This window comes from Chelonia mydas, chromosome 2 (genome assembly GCF_015237465.2).
Source record: "Chelonia mydas isolate rCheMyd1 chromosome 2, rCheMyd1.pri.v2, whole genome shotgun sequence".
NCBI lineage: Eukaryota > Metazoa > Chordata > Testudines > Cheloniidae > Chelonia > Chelonia mydas.
The window spans coordinates 47,528,263-47,548,751 of NC_057850.1; the positions used below are offsets into that span (position 1 = coordinate 47,528,263).

General features: G+C 40.0%; 1 protein-coding gene across 7 annotated transcripts in view; it reads right to left on the bottom strand.

Annotated features, from left to right (window-relative positions):
• WWP1 (WW domain containing E3 ubiquitin protein ligase 1) overlaps positions 1 to 20,489 on the bottom strand; it is a 163,543-nt gene that overhangs the window by 65,569 nt on the left and 77,485 nt on the right. For all 7 annotated transcript variants that reach the window (XM_043539395.1, XM_043539397.1, XM_037892339.2 and 4 more), the window contains 4 exons: positions 18,353 to 18,534; positions 5,626 to 5,965; positions 1,823 to 1,918; positions 1,042 to 1,216 (listed from right to left, as the gene is read on the bottom strand). In XM_043539395.1, the coding sequence (XP_043395330.1) occupies positions 1,042 to 1,216; positions 1,823 to 1,918; positions 5,626 to 5,965; positions 18,353 to 18,534 (793 nt within the window). The remainder of the gene's footprint in view (positions 1 to 1,041; positions 1,217 to 1,822; positions 1,919 to 5,625; positions 5,966 to 18,352; positions 18,535 to 20,489) is intronic.

Sequence of the window (20,489 nt, forward strand, 5' to 3'; positions counted from 1 at the left end):
CATCCGCTCCCTGAGGGAGTCGAAGTCTGCTTTCCTGAAGTCCAGGGTCCGTATCCTGCTGCTTACCTTTCTTCCCTGCGTCAGGATCCTGAACTCAACCAACTCATGGTCACTGCCTCCCAGATTCCCGTCCACTTTTGCTTCCCCCACTAATTCTTCCCTGTTTGTGAGCAGCAGGTCAAGAAAAGCTCCCCCCCTAGTTGGCTCGTCTAGCACTTGCACCAGGAAATTGTCCCCTACGCTTTCCAGAAACTTCCTGGATTGTCTATGCACTGCTGTATTGCTCTCCCAGCAAATATCAGGATGATTAAAATCACCCATGAGAACCAGGGCTTAGGTGACTGCTTAGGTGGTATATGTAGACAGTTTAACACTCCTGCACACTATTCTTGAACAGATTCACTGTATCCTGTAATTGGGAGTCATTAATGTCTTTCCCCATCTCAGAACTGGCATTTCTTGAAGCTGATCAGCTATAAAATTGAAGGAATGAATGACAACCTGAGAGAAAACACAGAAACCATGCAAGAAGTTTCACAGTTGAACAAAAGCAGATACTTCAAAACAGGCCCCAAAGTAAGAAAGCCGAACTACCAAAATGTTGATGAAAAGCTGAGTGATTAAAAGAAAATCAAGAACACCTAAGTACCAAACCAACACCCTAAGACAAGTGTGCCAAAGAACTCAATGCTCAAAGAAGAATCTGAGCTGCAGAACTGAAATTTCCCCTAAGGTCAGAAGGTGTACACTTGTACCAGTTACTATTGCCCTTAGGGAACGAAAACCTTAAGTACTTGGGAAGTAGACCGGTCTTGAGCTGGAGAGTGGAGACCCAGCAGTGAGAATCCTGCACCGGTAGTAGCTTTAGAAGTAAAGGTTCTAAAATAGAATCCATTATTCAAGTTAGTGATGCTAACCATCTTTCTAGATGAACATCTCACAATATATACAGTTGTGTAATTTTGAAGCCACTGGGGAACAGTAAAGTTAAAAATATCTGAAAAAATATTTCTTAACATTTCATAGCTTGCTAAAAGTTACCGAATAGAGGTATCGTTGGTTAAATTGTTGCATAGCTCCCTGTAGTTGGTTACGTTGAGACTGCCACTGCTCGAAGTTCCTGACCGATTCCATGGTTGGTCGCTGCCATGTTGTTGTTCTTGTGTTATGATCCACATAGTAAACTCTTCCACGATCATCAACCCTTCTTTCCCAGCTAACAAACAAAAATACTAATGTTAAGAGCTATATAATTTTCAGTAAAAAGTACAAAACTAATTTTCTGTGGTACACTAAATTCTTAGCTAACGTTTCAGTTCCAACACAGAGATGAGAGATAGGTAGAAATTAAAATTTCTGCTGTATATAACACACTGGTGTTCTGTTTCTGAGACTTTATGTAAATTTCTAGAAACAACTGTTAGCCTTCCAAAGGAAACAGTCTCAACTATTCTTCTGCACAGCTAGACCAAAAAGGTCATAAAATAAGTACCCTTTAAATTTAAACATTAAATAAAAGGATAAATAATTCAACATTATTAGCAGCAAAAGATAAGCATCGGCAATAGATGTAACACTAACATTCACATAAAAGTAGCTATGATGATCCTGGTCATTATCTGATTAAGATTTATGCTGTTTTATTTTGTTTTGGGGAAAGAGGGGTGTTGCAATACATGTGTGGTATTGCTTTTATGAACTTCTGATTTCAAAAAATACTACTTGTATAATTATACTTTTTTCATGTAATAAAATGTAATAAAAATACTTTTTGGTACTAACGTAAGTAAAACATTCATAGTAGTATATAAACTTTCATTACCCTGGCGGTAAAGGCTGTGGTCTTTCCCATGTCGTAGTTCGTGTGTTGTGATCAACATAATAGGTTCTACCATGAGGATCCTTTCTCTGTTCCCATCTTAAACAAAAGACATGTCTTTAAACAACACGAAAACGTTGCCTTCTGATTAAATTTTCAGACAAGCAAAAAAAAAAAAAGTCTGGTAGCAAACAAATGGGTTATCCAATCCTAGTCCTTACTCTAAAGGCTAAGGGTCAAATTTGCCTACTCAGAAAAGGCTTGTGTGCCACATTACGTCCTATCTTACGTTAATTCTTTTTACCCTCTACCCCTGGGTGGATTCTGCACCAAAAAGTTAAAAATTAAGCAAAATGCTGCATATTTTATTTGTCAAAATAACACAATATAATCACACCACTTACAATTGTTTTGATAATTTATTTAAACTACAATACAGAAAAAAGTCACAATAACTATTCAGCATTTCTTAAACACATGGTAACTAATACCCTGCATTCCAGTTATAATCCTGGATTTTAATTTAAATTACATTACAGAACACCAAACAGCGCATGCACACACACACACACAAAAGTAGAATGTCATTTTAAATTGCTCAGACTTTCATACATGAAAGTCATACAGTTTTGCTAATTATTTTCCTGGACCTGGCTGGGTACTTTGGGAAGTGCTTGCTTCTGATTGTCCTGACATTTTATTGATCTTGTAGGTTTTTGTAAAGTCCAGACACATGGAAGTTTGTGTGGAAGGTTGGTTTTGTATGAGAGAGTCTCCAGTTTTGAGAGCTCATTCTTGATCTTCTCCTGTTTGCTGTATCTGCTACCCAAGATCCATAAACCTGGAAATCCTGGACGCCCCATCATCTCAGGCTTTGGCACTCTTACAGCAGGATTATCTGGCTATTCAGACTCTCTCCTCAGACCCTACACTACCAGAAATCCTAGCTATCTTCGAGACACCACCGTCTTCCTGAGGAAACTACAATGCATTTGATCTTGAAAACACCATCCTGGCCACCACGGATGTAGTAGCTCTTTACACCAATATTCCAAAGAATACCGGCCATACTTACAAAATGTGAGGCTGCATCCTAGAAAGCAGTGACTCTGAAAAGGATTAAGGGGGTCATAGTGGACAAACATCATGATGATGTGGCAAAAAAGACTAATGTGATCCCTGGTTGTATAAACAGGGGCTTAGCACGAGTAGGAGTAGAGAGACTATTTTACTTCTGTAAATGGCATTGGTGAGACCGATACTAGAACACCGCATTCAGTTCTGGTGAGCATTTTAAAAATTATATTGAAAAAAATGGAGAGGGTGCTATAAAGAGCCATAAAAGTGATTTGAGGGCTGGATAAAATGCCTTACAGTGAGAGACCTACAGAGTAAAATCTGTTTAGATTATCAAAAAAGAAACTGAGAGGCGACTTGATTACAGTATATAAGTACATTCACAGGGAGAAAATACCAGGTACCAAAAGGCTCTTTAGCTGAGAAAGATGTAAGAACCACCAATGACTGGAAGCTAAAGTCAGATAAATAAGGCACAAATTTTAACAGTGAAGGTTGATTAACCATTGCAACTAACTACCAATCCAAGCGTTGGATTCGTCAACTCTTGAAGTCTTCAGATCAACACTAGATACTTTTTTGGAAGGTATGCTTTAGTCAACACACAAATTATTAGACTCAATACAGGGGTAACTGGGTGGAATTTAAGGGCCTGTAGCACAAAGGGATCAGATTAGACAATCTCATGGTCTCTTCTGGCCTTAAAATCTATTTATGGAATTCTCACCTCCAATCAGCAGTAGCTAGCATTTAGGCCACTTCAAAACCAATACTAATGCCTTTGTAGAGCAGTGGCTGCAGTTATCCTCTTTCTCCCCACCCCACACACACACAGAGTGTTTTGGGGCCAGTGGATATGACCAGTGCATTGATCCCCTGGACACATCCCTACCGTTCCACCAGCTCACACAACCCTTCTTTCTCCTACCGCTAGTGTGCAAAGCTTCAGTGGAGTTCGATCCCCCTAAACAGGGTCATCCCCAAAACTGTGGCAGTAGTCATACTGCTAGAGAAAGAGCGTGAGAATGACTCTGTAGCCTCGTGGTTAGGGTTCTCACCTAAGGTGTGGGAAATGCAAGTTCAAGTCCGTGCTCCAATGACTATTTATTTATAAAATGTGGAACAACTCCAACGGGACAGACTGAAAAAGACCACAACAGAGCATCCCATCCCATCACTCAGCCCAGTAGCTAGGTTTCAGAGTAGCAGCCGTGTTAGTCTGTATCCGCAAAAAGAACAGGAGTACTTGTGGCACCTTAGAGACTAACAAATTTATTAGAGCATAAGCTTTCGTGGGCTACAGCCCACTTCATCGGATGCTATTCCGATGAAGTGGGCTGTAGCCCACGAAAGCTTATGCTCTACTAAATTTGTTAGTCTCTAAGGTCCCAGTAGCTAGGACACTATCCTGCAATGTGAGAGACTCAAGTTCAAATCCTCTCTCTAGCATTCCATGAGAGTACTCTAACTACTGGGCTAAAGGTTATAAAAGGGAGATCCCCCTCATACCCACTGGCATTTCATGAATCTAGCCCATTGATTTTCTGAAAACTGAAACTCAAACTTAAACTAACTAATTTCTCCACATTAAACAAAGAGCCTAGAGGACCAACCTGTGGCCATGTTTTTTTAGCCACAGCATTAGAAGTTTTATGTTAACATATATTAAGAAGCGTGGCAGAGGTTCAATTCAGGAGTACAGGCAGGATGTCTTTGAGCACCCAAACCCCTGGGATTTGATGTGCCACCTGTTTCATGTAAAAGTGAAAAAGCGTTAGCTGGAGATGGGGCTTTCAATGGAAGCACCCCCGTCCCAGTGGAAGCATTGTGCAAAGAGGAGCAAGTAGTCCCTCTGTAGCTTACTAAAGCACCAAACATAGGAAGCAGGGGATAAGGTAGCAATGAAACTGGCTAAGCGCAAGGGACAGAATGCCCTTGTAAGTACAAGTCTAAGTTCCACTGAAGCAGTGATCAATAGATCAGGCAACAGTAAATAAACATTGCCACTGAAGTAACATTTTCCACTCAAGGAGACAACGTATTTCCAAAAAAGTTAAAAATTCCAGTCAACATATGTTTTAGTATACCCTTAAAATGTGCTTCAGTTTCTGTTAACTTCAGTAAGCACCTCTCAGTTCTAGTTTGCAAAGTCACGTGACAGCTAATAGGACAGCTTCAGTGTTAATGCAGTAGTTGCAAGCACCATGACTACCTTGGAATTTTATAATTTCTATCCTTTTTACACACACATGCACCCCCTTTACAATTTTATTTGTATTCAGAACATTTTTGGGACACAACTCCAGATACCCATGTTAGTGTCAAAGTATTTTCAATACATTTTTACTGCATTCTTCTCCCCCACACAAACACTATTTTTGATCCCTACATATGTAACAAGCTTCAAAAATAGATGAGCAAGGAACTATGCCCCAAGTTTAAATATCACAAATGAAGATTCTTTTTGCCCAGAATGTCTTGAGGCTCTTCTATATAGGTCATATCACTGTCTCAGCAAATGAGCAGCCTGTTATTAGTTTCTGGCACCAAAAGCTTCCACCCATTTAGGACTGCAATACTGCAAAACTATTTTAGATCAAATAACTATGTCTCAGCCAACTGGACTGTATTTGGCAATCCAGAGCCATAATAAAATATCTGTGTCTATATATAAATGTGTTCAGGCCAGATAGGATTAGAACATATTAATTAAAACCAAGCCCACTTACCCTGGTGGCAAAGGTTCTGTACTGGTACTACCAGGCTGCTGTCTCACAGGTTCCCCAGATGCACTTGAAGATTCCCTTGGTTTTGCTGCTTCTGCAGTGGTGCTGCTTCTGGTATTAGAGGATGCAGGGTCTGTGGTAGTTACAGCTTCAAGTCCAGCAGACACAATGGGGACTGTAGAAGATGTGCTGTTTTCAGAATAACTAACTGTTTCCGTTGTTGATGGAGGTTCTGTAATTGTGTTAGTGCAATCTGTAGACACGGGGGTTTCTACAGAACCCATAAAAGCCTCAGAGGCAGCATTATCAGCTTCCGGTGCAGTTGATGATGACTCACCATTAACTAGGAAGTACAAAAGTAAGACCATTTTATACAACAGATAGCTTTTTGATACAATTTATTTTTTAAATGATAAACATGAAGTAAATTTCATCCACTGAAAGAAGATATACATTTTAAGATTACACCTTCTAGATTCTAATGAGCTACGTTCCATGTTGCCGAAGACTTACAAGTAAAATGGCACAAGAGGCAGCTTCTTCAATTAAGGCTGTGCTTCCCCTACCTCTATTACAGACCTTTAGCCAATCCCCAATCCATTGTGAACATAAGATAATTTACTTAAACTCTAGTTTATATATGTAAATAAACGAAGGGTGGGTACTTGCAACCAGAGTTCAAGATGACTCTGTATATTCACAATATGGGTAACGCGCCAACGAGCGAAGCCTAATGGTGGAACATTCTCCAACCAGTACCTGTTGGAGTGCATGTGTATCCTCTACTCCTTCCCTCAGTGTCTTTAAATGTTCTGATGGCAAGGCTATATAAGGAGGCATTGTGCACCCTACCACCTCAGTTCCTTCCAACTGCTGACCCAGAGAAACCAAAATAGGAACGAGGAAGAAGGGAGGGTGAGCAGGAAGTGTGAATGTGCAGAGTCATCTGAAAGAAATAACGGTTACCTACCTTTTGTAACTGTTGTTCTTCGAGATGTGTTGCTCATGTCCATTCCAAGTAAGATGTGTGGGCACACCTGACTTGGAATGGATATGAGCAAGCACTCGAAGAACAACTCTGGTTAGAAGTAACCTTCATTTCTTCTTTGAGTGACTCTACATATTCCCACTTAGGAACAGTTTCGTAAGGAGTGCTGAAAAACTCAGGAGGAGGGAACAGACTTGAGCAGGGGGTTTGACTAGATGACCTCCTGAGGTCTCTTCCAACCCTAATCTTCTATGATTATTAAAAACAATTGAAGCACTAGTCCACCAAATCTAGCATCCACTCCTGAAGCCAAATCCAAAGCATAATGTTTACTAAACAAAGTGACTTTCAAGTAGCAGCCTTACAGATTTCCCCAACAGGAACATGTTTAAGACAAGCAAAAGATCCTGCCACGGCCCTTGTTGAATGAGATGTCACAACTTTAGGCACAGTGACTACTGCTAACTTGTGGCATTCAAGGAAACACTGTTTTACCCAACTGGAAATCTGTATTTTAGCATATAAATTATAACCCACAAGATTCTTAGTAGAACAAACAAATAACCAGAAGACCTCCTAAAATCTTTAGTTCTATTTAAACAACATGCTAATACCCTTCTAGCATCTGAAGTACATAAAGCAGATTGCCCTTTATTAAAACATGGCTTTGGGAAAAAGCAGTGGCAAATTAATTGTATGTTGTGAAACTCTGATAATATTATTGGTAAAAACGTGGGATCAGGTCTAAAGACCACCATGTCTTTTTGAAAAATAGTAAATGGAGGGTTTGTCATCAAGGTGTGTAACTTGCTCACTCTTCTCCCCAATGTGATAACAATAAACGCAGATTTAATAGATAAATAAAGAACACTCACCAAGGAATCAAAGGACAGCATTGTAAGCCTAGCCTCCACAATTCCCTCGCTTTCAACTATGCACTGGTTCCTAACCCTTAGTTTAAAAAGATGCATATTTCCATATTTTTATCTGGCCAAATCATCAGAAGCACCTCAATATAGTGGCAGCACGAAGATATTTTCAGTACAAGGTCTTGCCATTTGGCCTTTCTACAGAGCCAAGAGTTTTTACAAAGTGCCCTCCTGCAATAGTGAGACAACTTAGAAGACAGGTTATATTTGTTTATACATACTTAGACACTGACTGCTGAAGCCTTATTCACACGAAGTTCTGCTAGATTGTACAGATTTAGGATTGCTTCTGAATATCACATTCAACAAAAAGTGTCCTCTCTTCAGTTCAGGAGCAGGAAACGACAGCCCCCCAGTACAGTCCAGCTTTTACCTCAAAGGGACTTGTCATTTCAAAAAGTGTTCGGATCACTGTTTTAAATTCTCAGACACAACATATTTCCTCAGCACTGGTATGAGCATCCTTCCGGCCACTTAATTATATGTCTTTTCTAAATCTATAAAAACTCAGAAACTATCCTGTTAATACTCTAGCCCAGGGGTCTCAAACTCAAATGACCACATGAGGACTAGTACATTGGCCCGAGGGCCGCATCACTGACCCCCACCCCCGCCCCCACTCCCCCCCTTCCATGAGGCCCTGCCCCTGCCCCACCTCTTCCCACCCCTTCCCTACCCTCATTCCAACCCCTTCCCCAAAATCCCCAACTCAACTCCGCTTCCTCCCTGCCCCCATGGGGTACAGGAGGGGTGCAGAGTGCTCAGGGCAGGGGTTTGGGGTGCAGGAGTGCGGGGTGCAGCAGGGGGCTCAGGAGGGATGCGGTAGGGTTCAGCAGGGGGCTCAGGGCAGGGGGTCGAGGTGCGGGGTGCGGCAGCGGGCTCAAGGCAGGGGGGTCCGGGTGCCGGGTGCAGTGGGTTGGGGTGCAGGAGGGGTGTGGGATGCGGGGTGCAGCAGGGGGGTCGGGGTGCAGGAGGGGTGTGGGATGCGGGGTGCAGCAGGGGGGTCGGGGTGCAGGAGGGGTGCGGGGTGCAGCAGGGGGGTCGGGGTGCAGGAGGGGTGCGGGATGCGGGGTGCAGCAGGGGGGTCGAGGTGCAGGAGGGGTGCGGCGGGGGCTCAGGGCAGGGGGTCCAGGTGAAGGAGGGGTGCGGCGGGGGCTCAGGGCAGGGGGTCCAGGTGAAGGAGGGGTGCGGCGGGGGCTCAGGGCAGGGGGTCCAGGTGAAGGAGGACCAGTCGAGTTGTAGGAGAAGGATTTTATAATTCTTCTATAAGAATTGATGTAAACTTTGATTTCATTCTGCCAGCCACCCTTTTTGAATAACAGAAAGGAATGACTGTCTGAGACTGGGATCCTGTTTCCCATATGTATTACAATTAGGACCTGTTATAAAGTTTAGTTAATAAAAGACAGGATTTTGTATTGTGTCTATGATAAATAGATTAGAGAAATGTTGAGGTCCTGAAGCCCCAATGTGAATTGTTTTAGTTATAAGATTTAGCAAGACTTAATTTACAATGTATTCTGTATACCTTTGAAGGTTTCTGTGAGAGACTGTGTGAATGAGGAATGCATGCATCAGGAAAAGATAAGGTGTGAAAGCCATCACAAATGTTCAGATGGTCAAGAAAAAGTGAGAGACTTGGAAACACCAGGAGACAATCAGAAAATATCCTTTGTATCCAAGGCTAAACATGTTAGCAGCATTGACGACCTCAGAGGAGAGGCAGGCACCCCTGAAGGCGAGACAACAAATAGGATATAACAATGGGAAGCCCAACAATAACCATCAAATGATAACAGCGGAAAACCCCAAGATTAACACTACTTAAGGACTAATGATTACAGGATGACACTGCAAAATGCATGGACTCAAATGGGAATTTACAACTATAAAGATGGGGTGTTTTGCCATGGAACTCTGGATTCAGTCCTGCAAAGCCTCACAGAATCGGATCGTGACCGACAGAGCCTAGCTCCTCACTCGTGCTCAATCTAACTGGCCATTAGATTGACTTCAGCTACAACAGATTGGTAACTATAAAGACCATCTGCAGGACTTGTGTGTATGTTGTGTGACTGAAAAGCATATGCTAACTGCTGTATTTTCAATAAATATGGCGTATTTGCCTTCTCTCTTATAAAAGATCCCGTGTGCTTTGTATAGTATAACAGAGTGGGGCAAGTGATGGAGTAGGCCTGGATGATAAGTGGGTGGCCACAGCCCACCCGTGGCTACGCCCCTGGTGCAGCATGTCTTTTCTGATTTTAAAAAAAAACAACCAGTTGCTGTGGCACCTCTTTTGAAAACGAGGCCCTGCATGAAGTGTGTGCAATCTTGTAAAATAGCAGTTTGAAATAAGGGCAGCAGTTAGGATTTTCTTTTCCCTTTCAAAACTGAGTGCTGAAAAAAGTGGACATTGAGTGTCGGGTTTTCAACAAAGAATGGAATGCAAAATATTTTTTCACAAATGTGAACTCGAAGACTGTATGCCTGATTTATCAAGAGAGCATCACAGTGTTTGAAGAGTAAAATTTTAATCGCCATTTTTCAACGCAACATCTTAATTATGGCAGCAATTTAACAACTGAGGAAAGGGCAAGAAACGCTGAGAAATTCACCACAAACTTAAAAGCTCAGCAAAATATTTATGTACGACAATCTACAGTTCCGGAAGCCACTACAAAAGCAAGTTATGTTCTAGCATTTAAAATCGCTAAACAAAATAAGCCTTTTGCTGAAGGGGAGTTTTTGAAAGAATGCATGGTTGATGTTGCTGGCATGCTGTGCCCGGAATACCAAAACAAAACTGAGAACATTAGTTTGTCATGAAGAACTGTTACTCATCGAGTAGAAGTGATTCATGAACATTTGGCTTCTGCGTTGAACAAGAAAGCACAGGGCTTTATGTTGTTTTCAGTAGCTCTCGATGACAGCATTAACATTAAGGTCACAGCACAGTTATTGATTTTTGTCAGAGGAATTGAGGACAAATTTGAAACCACAGAGGAATTTTTATCAATGGAATCAATCAAATGCACAACTAAGGGATTGGATTTATACGAGAGAGTGTCTGGCTGCCTTGAACAGCTGAAGCTCCCCTGGAGTAAACTGGCAAACGTAACCAAAGATGGATCTCCAAATTTAACTGGGAAAAATGTAGGACTTTTAAAAAGAATTCAGGACAAAGTAAAAAGACGATGTTGATAAAGAGGTGATTTTTCTGCATTGTATTATACATCAGGAGACCCTCTGCAAAAATGTCCTGGACATCGATCCTGTTGTTTGCACAGTAGTGAAAATAGTGAACTACATAAGAGAGAGGGGACTTAATCATTGGCAATTCATTTCTCTTCTTGAAGACACTGTTGCTGAACACCAGGACTTAATCATACAAATATCTGCTGACTCAGCGTAGGAAAGGTATTGCAATGAGTGTGGGAGTTCAGAGATGAAATTTGCACTTTTCTGGAGATGCAGGAGAAAGAAAATGATTTCCCTGAATTAAAGAATTCAAACTGTGTGTGTGACCTCGCTTTTGGTGCGGATATGTTGGCACATTTAAATGAACTTAATGTGAAGCTGCAAGGAAAGAATGTGTTTGTACACTAATTGTATTCTAGTGTGACAACTTTCAAAGTCAAGTTAGTTTTGTTTTCAAAGTATTCGCTCATTTTCCAATACTGAAATACCTGGAAGTGTCACCAGAGCAGAGAGAAAAGTACAGCAAAATTTTGAGTGACTTGCAGGGAGAATTTTCTCACCAATTCTTTAACTGAGAAGATAGAGAAGACACTGGAGCTGGTGTCATGCCCACTATCATTTGACTATGAGAAAGCCCCACAAGAATTACAACTGATCAATTACATTGATCTCCAGTGCAATTCCACCTTGAAGTAAAAGTACAATTCAGAAAAACTGGACAAGTTTTATGCCTCCTTGAGTGAAACAAAGTCCCAAATATCTGCAAGGTGGCACAGAAAATCCTGGTTTTGTTCGGCTCCACCTATGTGTGTGAACAAACTTTTTCCCTACTGAATTACAACAAATCTCGCTACAGATCCCAGTTAACTGACCAGCATCTCAGCTCGGTATTGTGGATTTCACAATGAGAATGACATCAGACTTTGATGCCATTGTAAAGAAGGGTGAGCAACTGTATTGTTCACATTAATCAAAGAAGGAGTGGAAAGGAGGTAAGTTTGGTTTAATTATTGTAATACATTGTTATGATGGTATATTTATACCATAAAATAGTAAGTAAGGTTTTATGTTTATTTCCACTAAACTGTATCTTTATGAAATAAAATTTTATTTGAATAAGTCTTCTTCAGAGTTAAATTGTTTAACAACAACATTGCTTAATTGGTGTGGATATGTTGGCACATGTTGCTACTTTGAAGCTAAAATAGTTTGAATATATTTTGGTTATTGCCACGGTCAAATGGAGAAACACTGATGATTCAACAAAGTTAATTACAGATCGTAAAGAAGTCAGCAATAAACATGAAAACTACCAGACTTTTATGTAGTGCTGTACACTGAAAAGTTTTAGCTAACATACAATTTGTGTTCAGACAGGAGCAAAATTGTGTGGTAAAATCAGCAAACAGCTCGGTAATGTATTTTTCTAACAGCGTATTGTTCAACAGAATTATTTTAATTGTGCTGATTCTGAAACAAACTTGTGTTGTTCCTGGTTGAACATGAATTGTTAATTTTGTGAGCATTCATGGCCTGCCATACAATTTCCACCCAGATGTTGCTCTCAGGCCAAAAAGTTTGCCCACCCCTGCTATAGGATGAGGAAGCACAAACTGTCCAAAAGACTGAGGACAGTCAAATTTAAGTAGCATAAATCTGGTCAATTCAGGTCTTTCGACTCCTCCTCTAACCTTGTTTAACTGTGGATCCAACCTTGTATCGGCTATGGATCTCACCAGAGGACGTCGAGACAAAAAAGGTAAGAAGGATCTGCCTGGAAGTCCTGTTGGAGTCTTAGGAGGAGGGGGGAAAGATGGATCTGGAAAAAGACTCACAATATCTTCTATTCTACTCCTCTTTCTAGGTGAAGGGAATTTAAAACTCTGAACAGATGAAATCTTTCTCTTCCTCTCCCCCAATGATCTCTCACTCAGGTCTAATGATCAGATGCTGAACGGTGAACATCTGCCATGACAGTAATGGGTCTTCAGATTAAACATCAGCACTGGAATAGGAATGGGCAATAGTGGCAGTCTTATAGGCTTAGGCATCACTGGATCCAGAGAGAGGTTCAGTTCCATAACCCTTGAACATGAAGTCTAATGCAGAGCTGACGAAGGTCTGCAGAGGCCATATCCAAATCAGACAGACACATTAAATCGGACCCACATGATCTGGCACTTCTAAACAGTGGCCATCTTCTCCCTCGCTTTTTTCCTTTGGAACGTAGGCAGTGAGAACTGATGGCTTAATCACAGAGTCCTTAGCGGCCAACTGAAAAGACGGCATCTTCGACACCCTAGTAGGAGGAGCTGATGAAAGCAGGAACAGGAGCTGAAACCAAAAAATACACAGATCCCCAGGATACTTTAGGCATCTTAGCCTTACAAGTCAAGGCACTCAGAGCTGAAACAGGCCCCCTAGTCTTTGGATCTGATGATCTTCTGAAGCCAGACGGCTTAGCAGCAAGAACTTTCTTAAGCAGGAGCACCTGCAGTCTATTCTGCATCTCCTTGCGTATTGGGTGAGAAACTCCAACAAACAGAACACCCAGAAGGAGAGACTGACCTTCACCAAGGCACTTAAGGTGCCTAATGTGGGGTCATCTGATACCAGGAAGATGGCTGGCAGAAGCGCATCCATTAATGCTGGTTTTTACTTTTTCTTCAGTTCCACCATCACTCAGAACTGAACTTAAAATTAAACTAACTATAACTACAAACTCTCAAACTAAACTAACACTACACGCTACAACAACAATTATCTAAGGCACTAGTACAGGAGAAAAAAATCCTACACCCGAACGACCAGGGCAGTTCACTTTGACCTGGTGCAGGTTTTGGAAGAACTGAGGCAGTAGGGGATGCAGCGTGCCATTATACAGCCTTTCGCTCAGAATGTTTGAAGAAGCTGAGGAGAGGAGTAGGATGAGATACATGTGCGCTCTAACAGGCATTGCTTGGAGAAGGTTCTGTTAAGACTGCACTGGTTGTTTTATTGCTCACAAGTGGGAATATGAAGAGCCACTTGAAGTAGTAGTAACTTTTCAGTTTCCTGGCAGCTTGTTTAATGGGATAGTAAGACGTGCTCTGTAAGCTAGCAGAGGGTGGGCACCTTGCTTCCAGTCCGCAAAGGAACATACGCATGATTTGCTCTTGAAACTTCCAAGTGGCATTCGTTTTAAAAGAGAATCTTTAACACTATGAGATTGTAAAAGAATTTTAAAGGAAGAATAAAAGAAGGCTCAGCATGAAAGATATAACTGATAACAGCGTTTAATGTCCACTTGGATAATTTTCCGGGCTCATTCCGCTTGCTTTGTGGCCAAAAAATATTTAAATTTTTTTTTAAATTACTAACTTGGCAATTAAACAAAAATCCACCTCTTCGAAGGATTTAATAATGAAAACACAAGCCTTTAAAAATATATTAAGTTAAAGGTGTATTTACCTGACAAACACAGGCTACATAGAACAAGAAACATATTTTTTACAGTTGCTGTGAGAGGTATACATATTTTTGCCTGTGTAGAAACTACATGGAAATGTCCGATAAGGTAAACAAGCAGAAGCTAATATAATGGTTACAGATACCAATTAGTTAGCCCAGCAGAGCACATTAAATGCAAAATATATAAGCAAAAATTTATTACTGCAATAAGATCTTCCTGACCTCCACCTTACTGAATCTGCATTTCTGGTAACAGAACCTCCTGTCTCCTTTCCTTACTAAAGGAAAGCATTGCCAAAAGGAAAAAGGTAATGTGGTTTGGTGCAAGCGAATAGCACCAACAGTTCTTGTAAAACTTTTAAGTAGAAAAACTATTTCAAAACTGCCCTTGCCGCAAGTGAGAAAACAGGAAAGGAAACTTGAGAAAACTTAATTATGGTAGGCCTAAAAATTACCTGTGAATCCTTCCAGTTCAAATAAGAAGTTCATTAAATATTTGGCTGAGGATAAGACTACGAAAATAATTGCTGATTTCTTATAGTGGTTTCGAAGTAAAATATTAAGAGCTGCACCGATACCCAACTTAAATAAAATTAACCTTGCCTGCCTCCACCCAAAATCATAATGAAATCTGACTACATCCACCTTACAATTTTGGGTTTATATAGTTTAATGTTATAAAATAAAAATAGCAATTTATATCCTTGAGACTAATGTAATTTTTTGTTCTGTTCAGTTACACATAAATGTGGCACTGTATTCTGCTACAGTATGTCGTATTTCAATAAGTCATTTTTAACCAGAAAATTTAAAAAATCTTATCAAGCTCATGTACAAGGCAATGCTGGTGTAGCTAAGCCAAAGGATCTCAATAGAAATTATAGATATTGACTTCATAAATCAATACAGACTTTTTCTTTGGCATATTTTTTATTCATCTTGGTAGCTCTGTTACAGAGACTGAAAGTTACTATTCACAAGAGTAATCCAGTGATCTAGTAATTATGCATCACATACATAATAAAATGCAACATCAAAATATTGTATCGTTTCTGGATTATTGCCATGTTAGAGCAATCTATCACATCAACTGGAATTTTGATTTAAGATCTTCAATTTATAAGCTCTCTAGAACAGGAAGTATATTTTTGTGTGTTTGTACAGTGACTAGCGCAAAAGGATAGTCTATGAAGACCTGATTCAGAAAATTTTAAGTTTAATGGACCCTATTAGGTTAAAATTCATATATAATTTTAAAATATTCCTTCATCTGTGCTACTAAAACCTTAGATTATTCAAAAAAAGAATTTGTTTTACTTTTCACCATTTGTGCTGTCTGTTAATTTTCTGCACTATGTGTAAGCTTAGACAATAAAAACAGACAAGACAATTTTACTTTTGCTTATAGTCACTTTCTAGTCAATTTCACACTATGGTTCACTACCATAATTCTGCAACGTCTGGATCACAAACACTGCATGGGAATGGTATGCTTTTGAATTCAAATCTATTGTGTGTAGGGTTTTAAAAATTTCATTAACATGTTTCTACTTAGGTTAAATTTTATGCAAGTTTATTTACAGGAAATTTGAGGTTCAGATACTACAAATGCTTATGCCTATAACCTTACTCACATGCATATGTGCAGGACTGGGTTTTAAATTGGGGTCTAAAATGAGGTGACAGCACCTCTTTAAGAAACCAGCATTCACTTTAATGCTTTACATCTGTTTGTCCTTAAATTATCAGTCAGAATCTGCCCTCTACTTCTTATATCTAACTTATGCCAGTCTATCTTTCCAAGAAGGCTAGAAATACAGGCCAGGAAAATGCGAAGTTATTACATTACGTAACAAAGAACTTAGCAGCAGTGCATATGCACAAGGGAACACAGCTAATGTGTAGAGGGACTAATTGCTGGCCCACATCTAAAGCATGGGTAGAGAAATGAGGGGCAGAGGTTGCTTTTGGAACACCTTTTTGCTCGTTCACTGTGCCACAATTTATAGCATGCAGGGAGTCAAAGGCGTTTCAGAATAACTACATTCCCCTACTTGGGCAAGAGTGAGAAGGGGGCTTCAACCCTCTCAATGCACCTGGCAGCATACCTACAACTGCAGTACTGGGGTTTGTATCCTGCAAAGGTATAGACGAGGCACAGCATACTTTCTCCCTGGCGCAACAGGAAAACTGGGAAGGGGACTCTGATCAGGGAAGTCAATCTCCCTTTTAGGCTTCTCCAAAGGCAGCACAATGAGCTGCCCCTAACACAGGGCTTGTAGTAATGCCACAATTGACCCACAAGGAATCAGGAAAGGAACTGATGTCAGATGAGATATAATTATTTATATACCCTAATATCAAACATTTGGATCTGCAAAGACACAAGAGTACAGCTGCAATGATCACAAATATCCTAATGGTTATGAGCTCACAGCTGCTGTGGTGCATGCTGCACAAGAGAATTAGATCTGCAGAATTCAGATAGCATATTTATCTTTCACATCATCAGACAATATCACCAATTTCCTTCACACTTGCCAATTTTTTTTAAATTACCTTTTTCTTAAAAGTAGCCCAACTAAAGAGGAATTTCAACCCCCACAAAAATAGTTGAATGGGATGAGAAAAGGGAGCTCGAAGTAGTAAAATAATTGGGGCAGATGTTCAGCTGGTGTCAGTTATCATAGCTCCACAACAGAACTATGAAAGTTTACATCAGCCGAGAATCTGCCTCAATGAGAATTTTGGCAGCATCTCTATGGAATTATTATCCAACACTGTCTAAGAGTCACAAAATGTTACCTTTTATATTGTAATAACACTTGTAATTAATTTTATACCACAAGCAGTACGGACCTCAATGTTATGTCTCACTCAGGAAAAGTCACATCCAGCAAAACTGCATCTTCTACCACTATGCTAGAATATGACTCAGTACAGACGTGAGAGATTTCTACCAACTCCACTTCCTGTACCAACTAAGCACTCTTTAGAGGCTCCTTATCTCATTTAGCAATAACAGCACAAGAAAGCAAATGAAATTATATAGTATCTATGACATTTGGACCTCAGCTTAAAGGTACAGAGTAAACTTGGATTTTCTTTATTTTTTTAAGATCTGTTTTCTAATAGAGGACCCTTTAAGTAGTATACCCCTTAAATACTAAGTCCTGAATGGTTTTGTTTTTTTTTAATAACTTTAAAAAACTGAGGGTTTTTCTGTTCCCCTGTGATGTTAATAAAGGTCTTTTGGGAAAGCCCGAGAATAACACCACTGCTTTCTGTCTGTTCACCTTCACTTGTTCCTGTTACTCAGACACACTTTCATGGGACCTGAGGAAGGGCATGCACCATTGACAAAATGGAAACACTGATTATATGTAAAATTCATTCAAATGCACAAAGTAAATAAAATGAAAAAAAAATCTCTAATATCTTTCCACTATATTACTCTTAGGGGTTACTTGCAACAATAGTCAGTACAACAACATTTCCAGATGGAAATCAGATTTAAAAATTAATGTCCCTTTAGAAATAATTGGCACTTTTAAGTGATCCTGGGCTGAGAATTCTAAAATATATTTCATCCCAGAGCAGATTCGTTACCTGATTTGCATATCACTGGAAAACAGGTTATATAAATGGCAACAGCAATGCTGAACTACAGTGACACAAGCAGGTCCTGCTACTAGAGAAATGTAAAGTCCTCAAACATTGCTTCTGTCTTTGCCTTTGCAGATTTTTGTTGGAAAGCACTTCTTGTAGGGAAACGTACTTCCATTTCTTTGCAGTCAGGAAATCCACTTACTGTCTCCTACCTCTACTAGAAAAGCATTTTTGAAATGAGCCAGTAAAAGAAGTCAGACTCTTTCCTCTAGACAATCTATGTTATGATTCAGTGGTCTTACTTGATGACAAGATGTCTCTTAAGAAAAATAAAACAGGTAAAATATTGTTCTCCAAATTGATGTCTTCTGGAATGACTCAAGGAAGTGGAGAAATTCTAAGATTTATATTCATCATGCAGAAGTGAAAATATTACAGGCTTTATCTCATGTATATAGTAAAAGGCAGATAAACAATCAGAAGTTGGACTACATGATTTTAATTAACTAGAAAATCCTTATTGAACAGCATTTTATAACATGCTCATTCTTACCACTGTTGTTGGCAGGCTGGGTTGAAAGTGGTTTTGGTACTGGTGTATTTTTGGGACTGGCTGCAACATGAGAAGGAGATGAAGTGCTGTCTCCATTAACAGCATGTATACAGAATGCATTCTGTATTACAGAGTTTGAAGGAGCTTGATTGTCTATTCCATTAGACATGTCACAGGTAGATCTTGGCAAAATAAAAAGGATTTTGATTAATACAAACAGTATGTTAAATAGAACTATAGAAAACAAAGGCCTACACTGAAACATGCTTAAAGATCTAATACAAAATACACCAAAGTAAACTCAGTGGCAAGGTTTCAATATTATTCCGTTGGTGAGTGTAGATAACTGGTCATATATGTAAAACTAAACCAATTATGGGGACATGGGGGCTTAATTTTTGTAATTTTAATTCAGATACTTATCAACTGGATTTTTAAGTTCCATTTATTTTCCCCCCAATATGGCATTATAACTGAGTTGAGCAGGCTAGTTTGGCTACTAGAGTTCCCAAAAATGGCCGCAGCTGCTTCTCTGGAGAGAACCCCATCCTATCAGATGAGCTTCTTTCCTCCTCTAGGCATGCTGAACAGCTGCTTTTGTCAGTCACATCTCTAGAAATTACTTCAGAGTAGTTACTGTCTAACAAATGAGGTAGCAAAGATTTCTCTTAGTAAGAGGGAAATAAATACTTAAGGACCCCTACAGGAAAACACCATATGTTGAGATGCTGTTCCACTCTTCCTGACCCCTAAATATTGTTTTAGCCTTTTCTGCTCAAGTGACAAATGGCAGTCACAGAGGTCACCTTCATGCATGCTGCGCTGAAGCAGAAATCAAGCAGATGAGGGAGCCTTAGAGACAGAAAAATGCTGGACAAGGTGGTTAAATCACCCTGCCTACTAGGGTTAGGAAGGAAGACCCAATGTGCCTGTGCTGTCACAGACCAAGTCACAGAAAAGTAGGCTTAGCAGAGAATAGTTAAAACAAACATTTCTTTGTTATAAAACAGCAAACATCAATTCACTTAAGTTACTGATAAACCAAACAACAACAGAGACAGCTTTTGTTTTTGGTTATTTTTTATTCTAACCTAGAAATCTTATTTGATTTTGCTGGCATCTACAGAATACAGCTAAACCAAGGTCAAAAGAACTGGTTTGTTTTCAAATCAGTAAAGCTAAGCTGTATTTATTTTTCAGTGAAGAGCTTTGTAATCAGAATGTTATTTTTAAAATGTTAGAATTTTTTTTCCAAGTGTTATTAGCAATTTTCATTTTTAATGTAAGGTAAGTTAATACATCAACAGGGTATGGCCAGGTACAAAAGCAGCATCAGGGACAAAACGAATTTTCTGAAGAGAAGGGAATACTGCTGCTGCAAAGATCAAACATCCAGAGAGATCAGGACGGAGGACTGTGAAGGTATAGCTGATCCATCTTCAAAAAATCTGGGGCAATATTTTGTGGAAAGGAAGGAGGAGGAAGAAAATTATAGTCCAAGATGTTAGAGAAAACTGGGGAATAATATTTTGAATGTTCACCCCAATAATATTTAGTGGCCAAGGGGATCCAGAAGCAAACCTCCACATATAAAGAGGACAGTACCTGGGATGGGCAGGGAAGAACAACTTGTGTCCATCTCCCAGATCTGTAGCAGCTGAGAGGGAGCAAAACCACACACATGGAAAGAAAGTAGCAGGGTAAGGAAAGCACTGCAAGGTTGCTGGGTGGTCCAGTAACAATAAAGCTAGTTTTAGTAATGAACTCCTTGCTTCTCTTCTACTGCTGTTTGAGGACCAGGTGTGCCCTGTTTCTATTGTTCTCCTGGCAACCCTTTGTTCTCCTACATAATAAACAGAGAGATGAAGCTTGTGGGTCTCTGTACATTAAACTCAAGGCTCTCTTCCCCATTTCAGGTTTAGGTGGGCAAGTTCTTTGATTTGAAGGCTTGATTCAATAACCATTGAAATCAGTGGGAGTCCTTCCATTGATTTCAATATGCACGAGATCAGGCCTTGAAAGAGAGCTAGTGGGGGTCGGGGGGGGGGGGGGGGGGGGGGAGAGAAGAGAAGACAGGATGGGGGACACAGGCCCTTTTCTTCCCTCCTCTCTTGCAACAGCATTTTAAAGGAGGAAG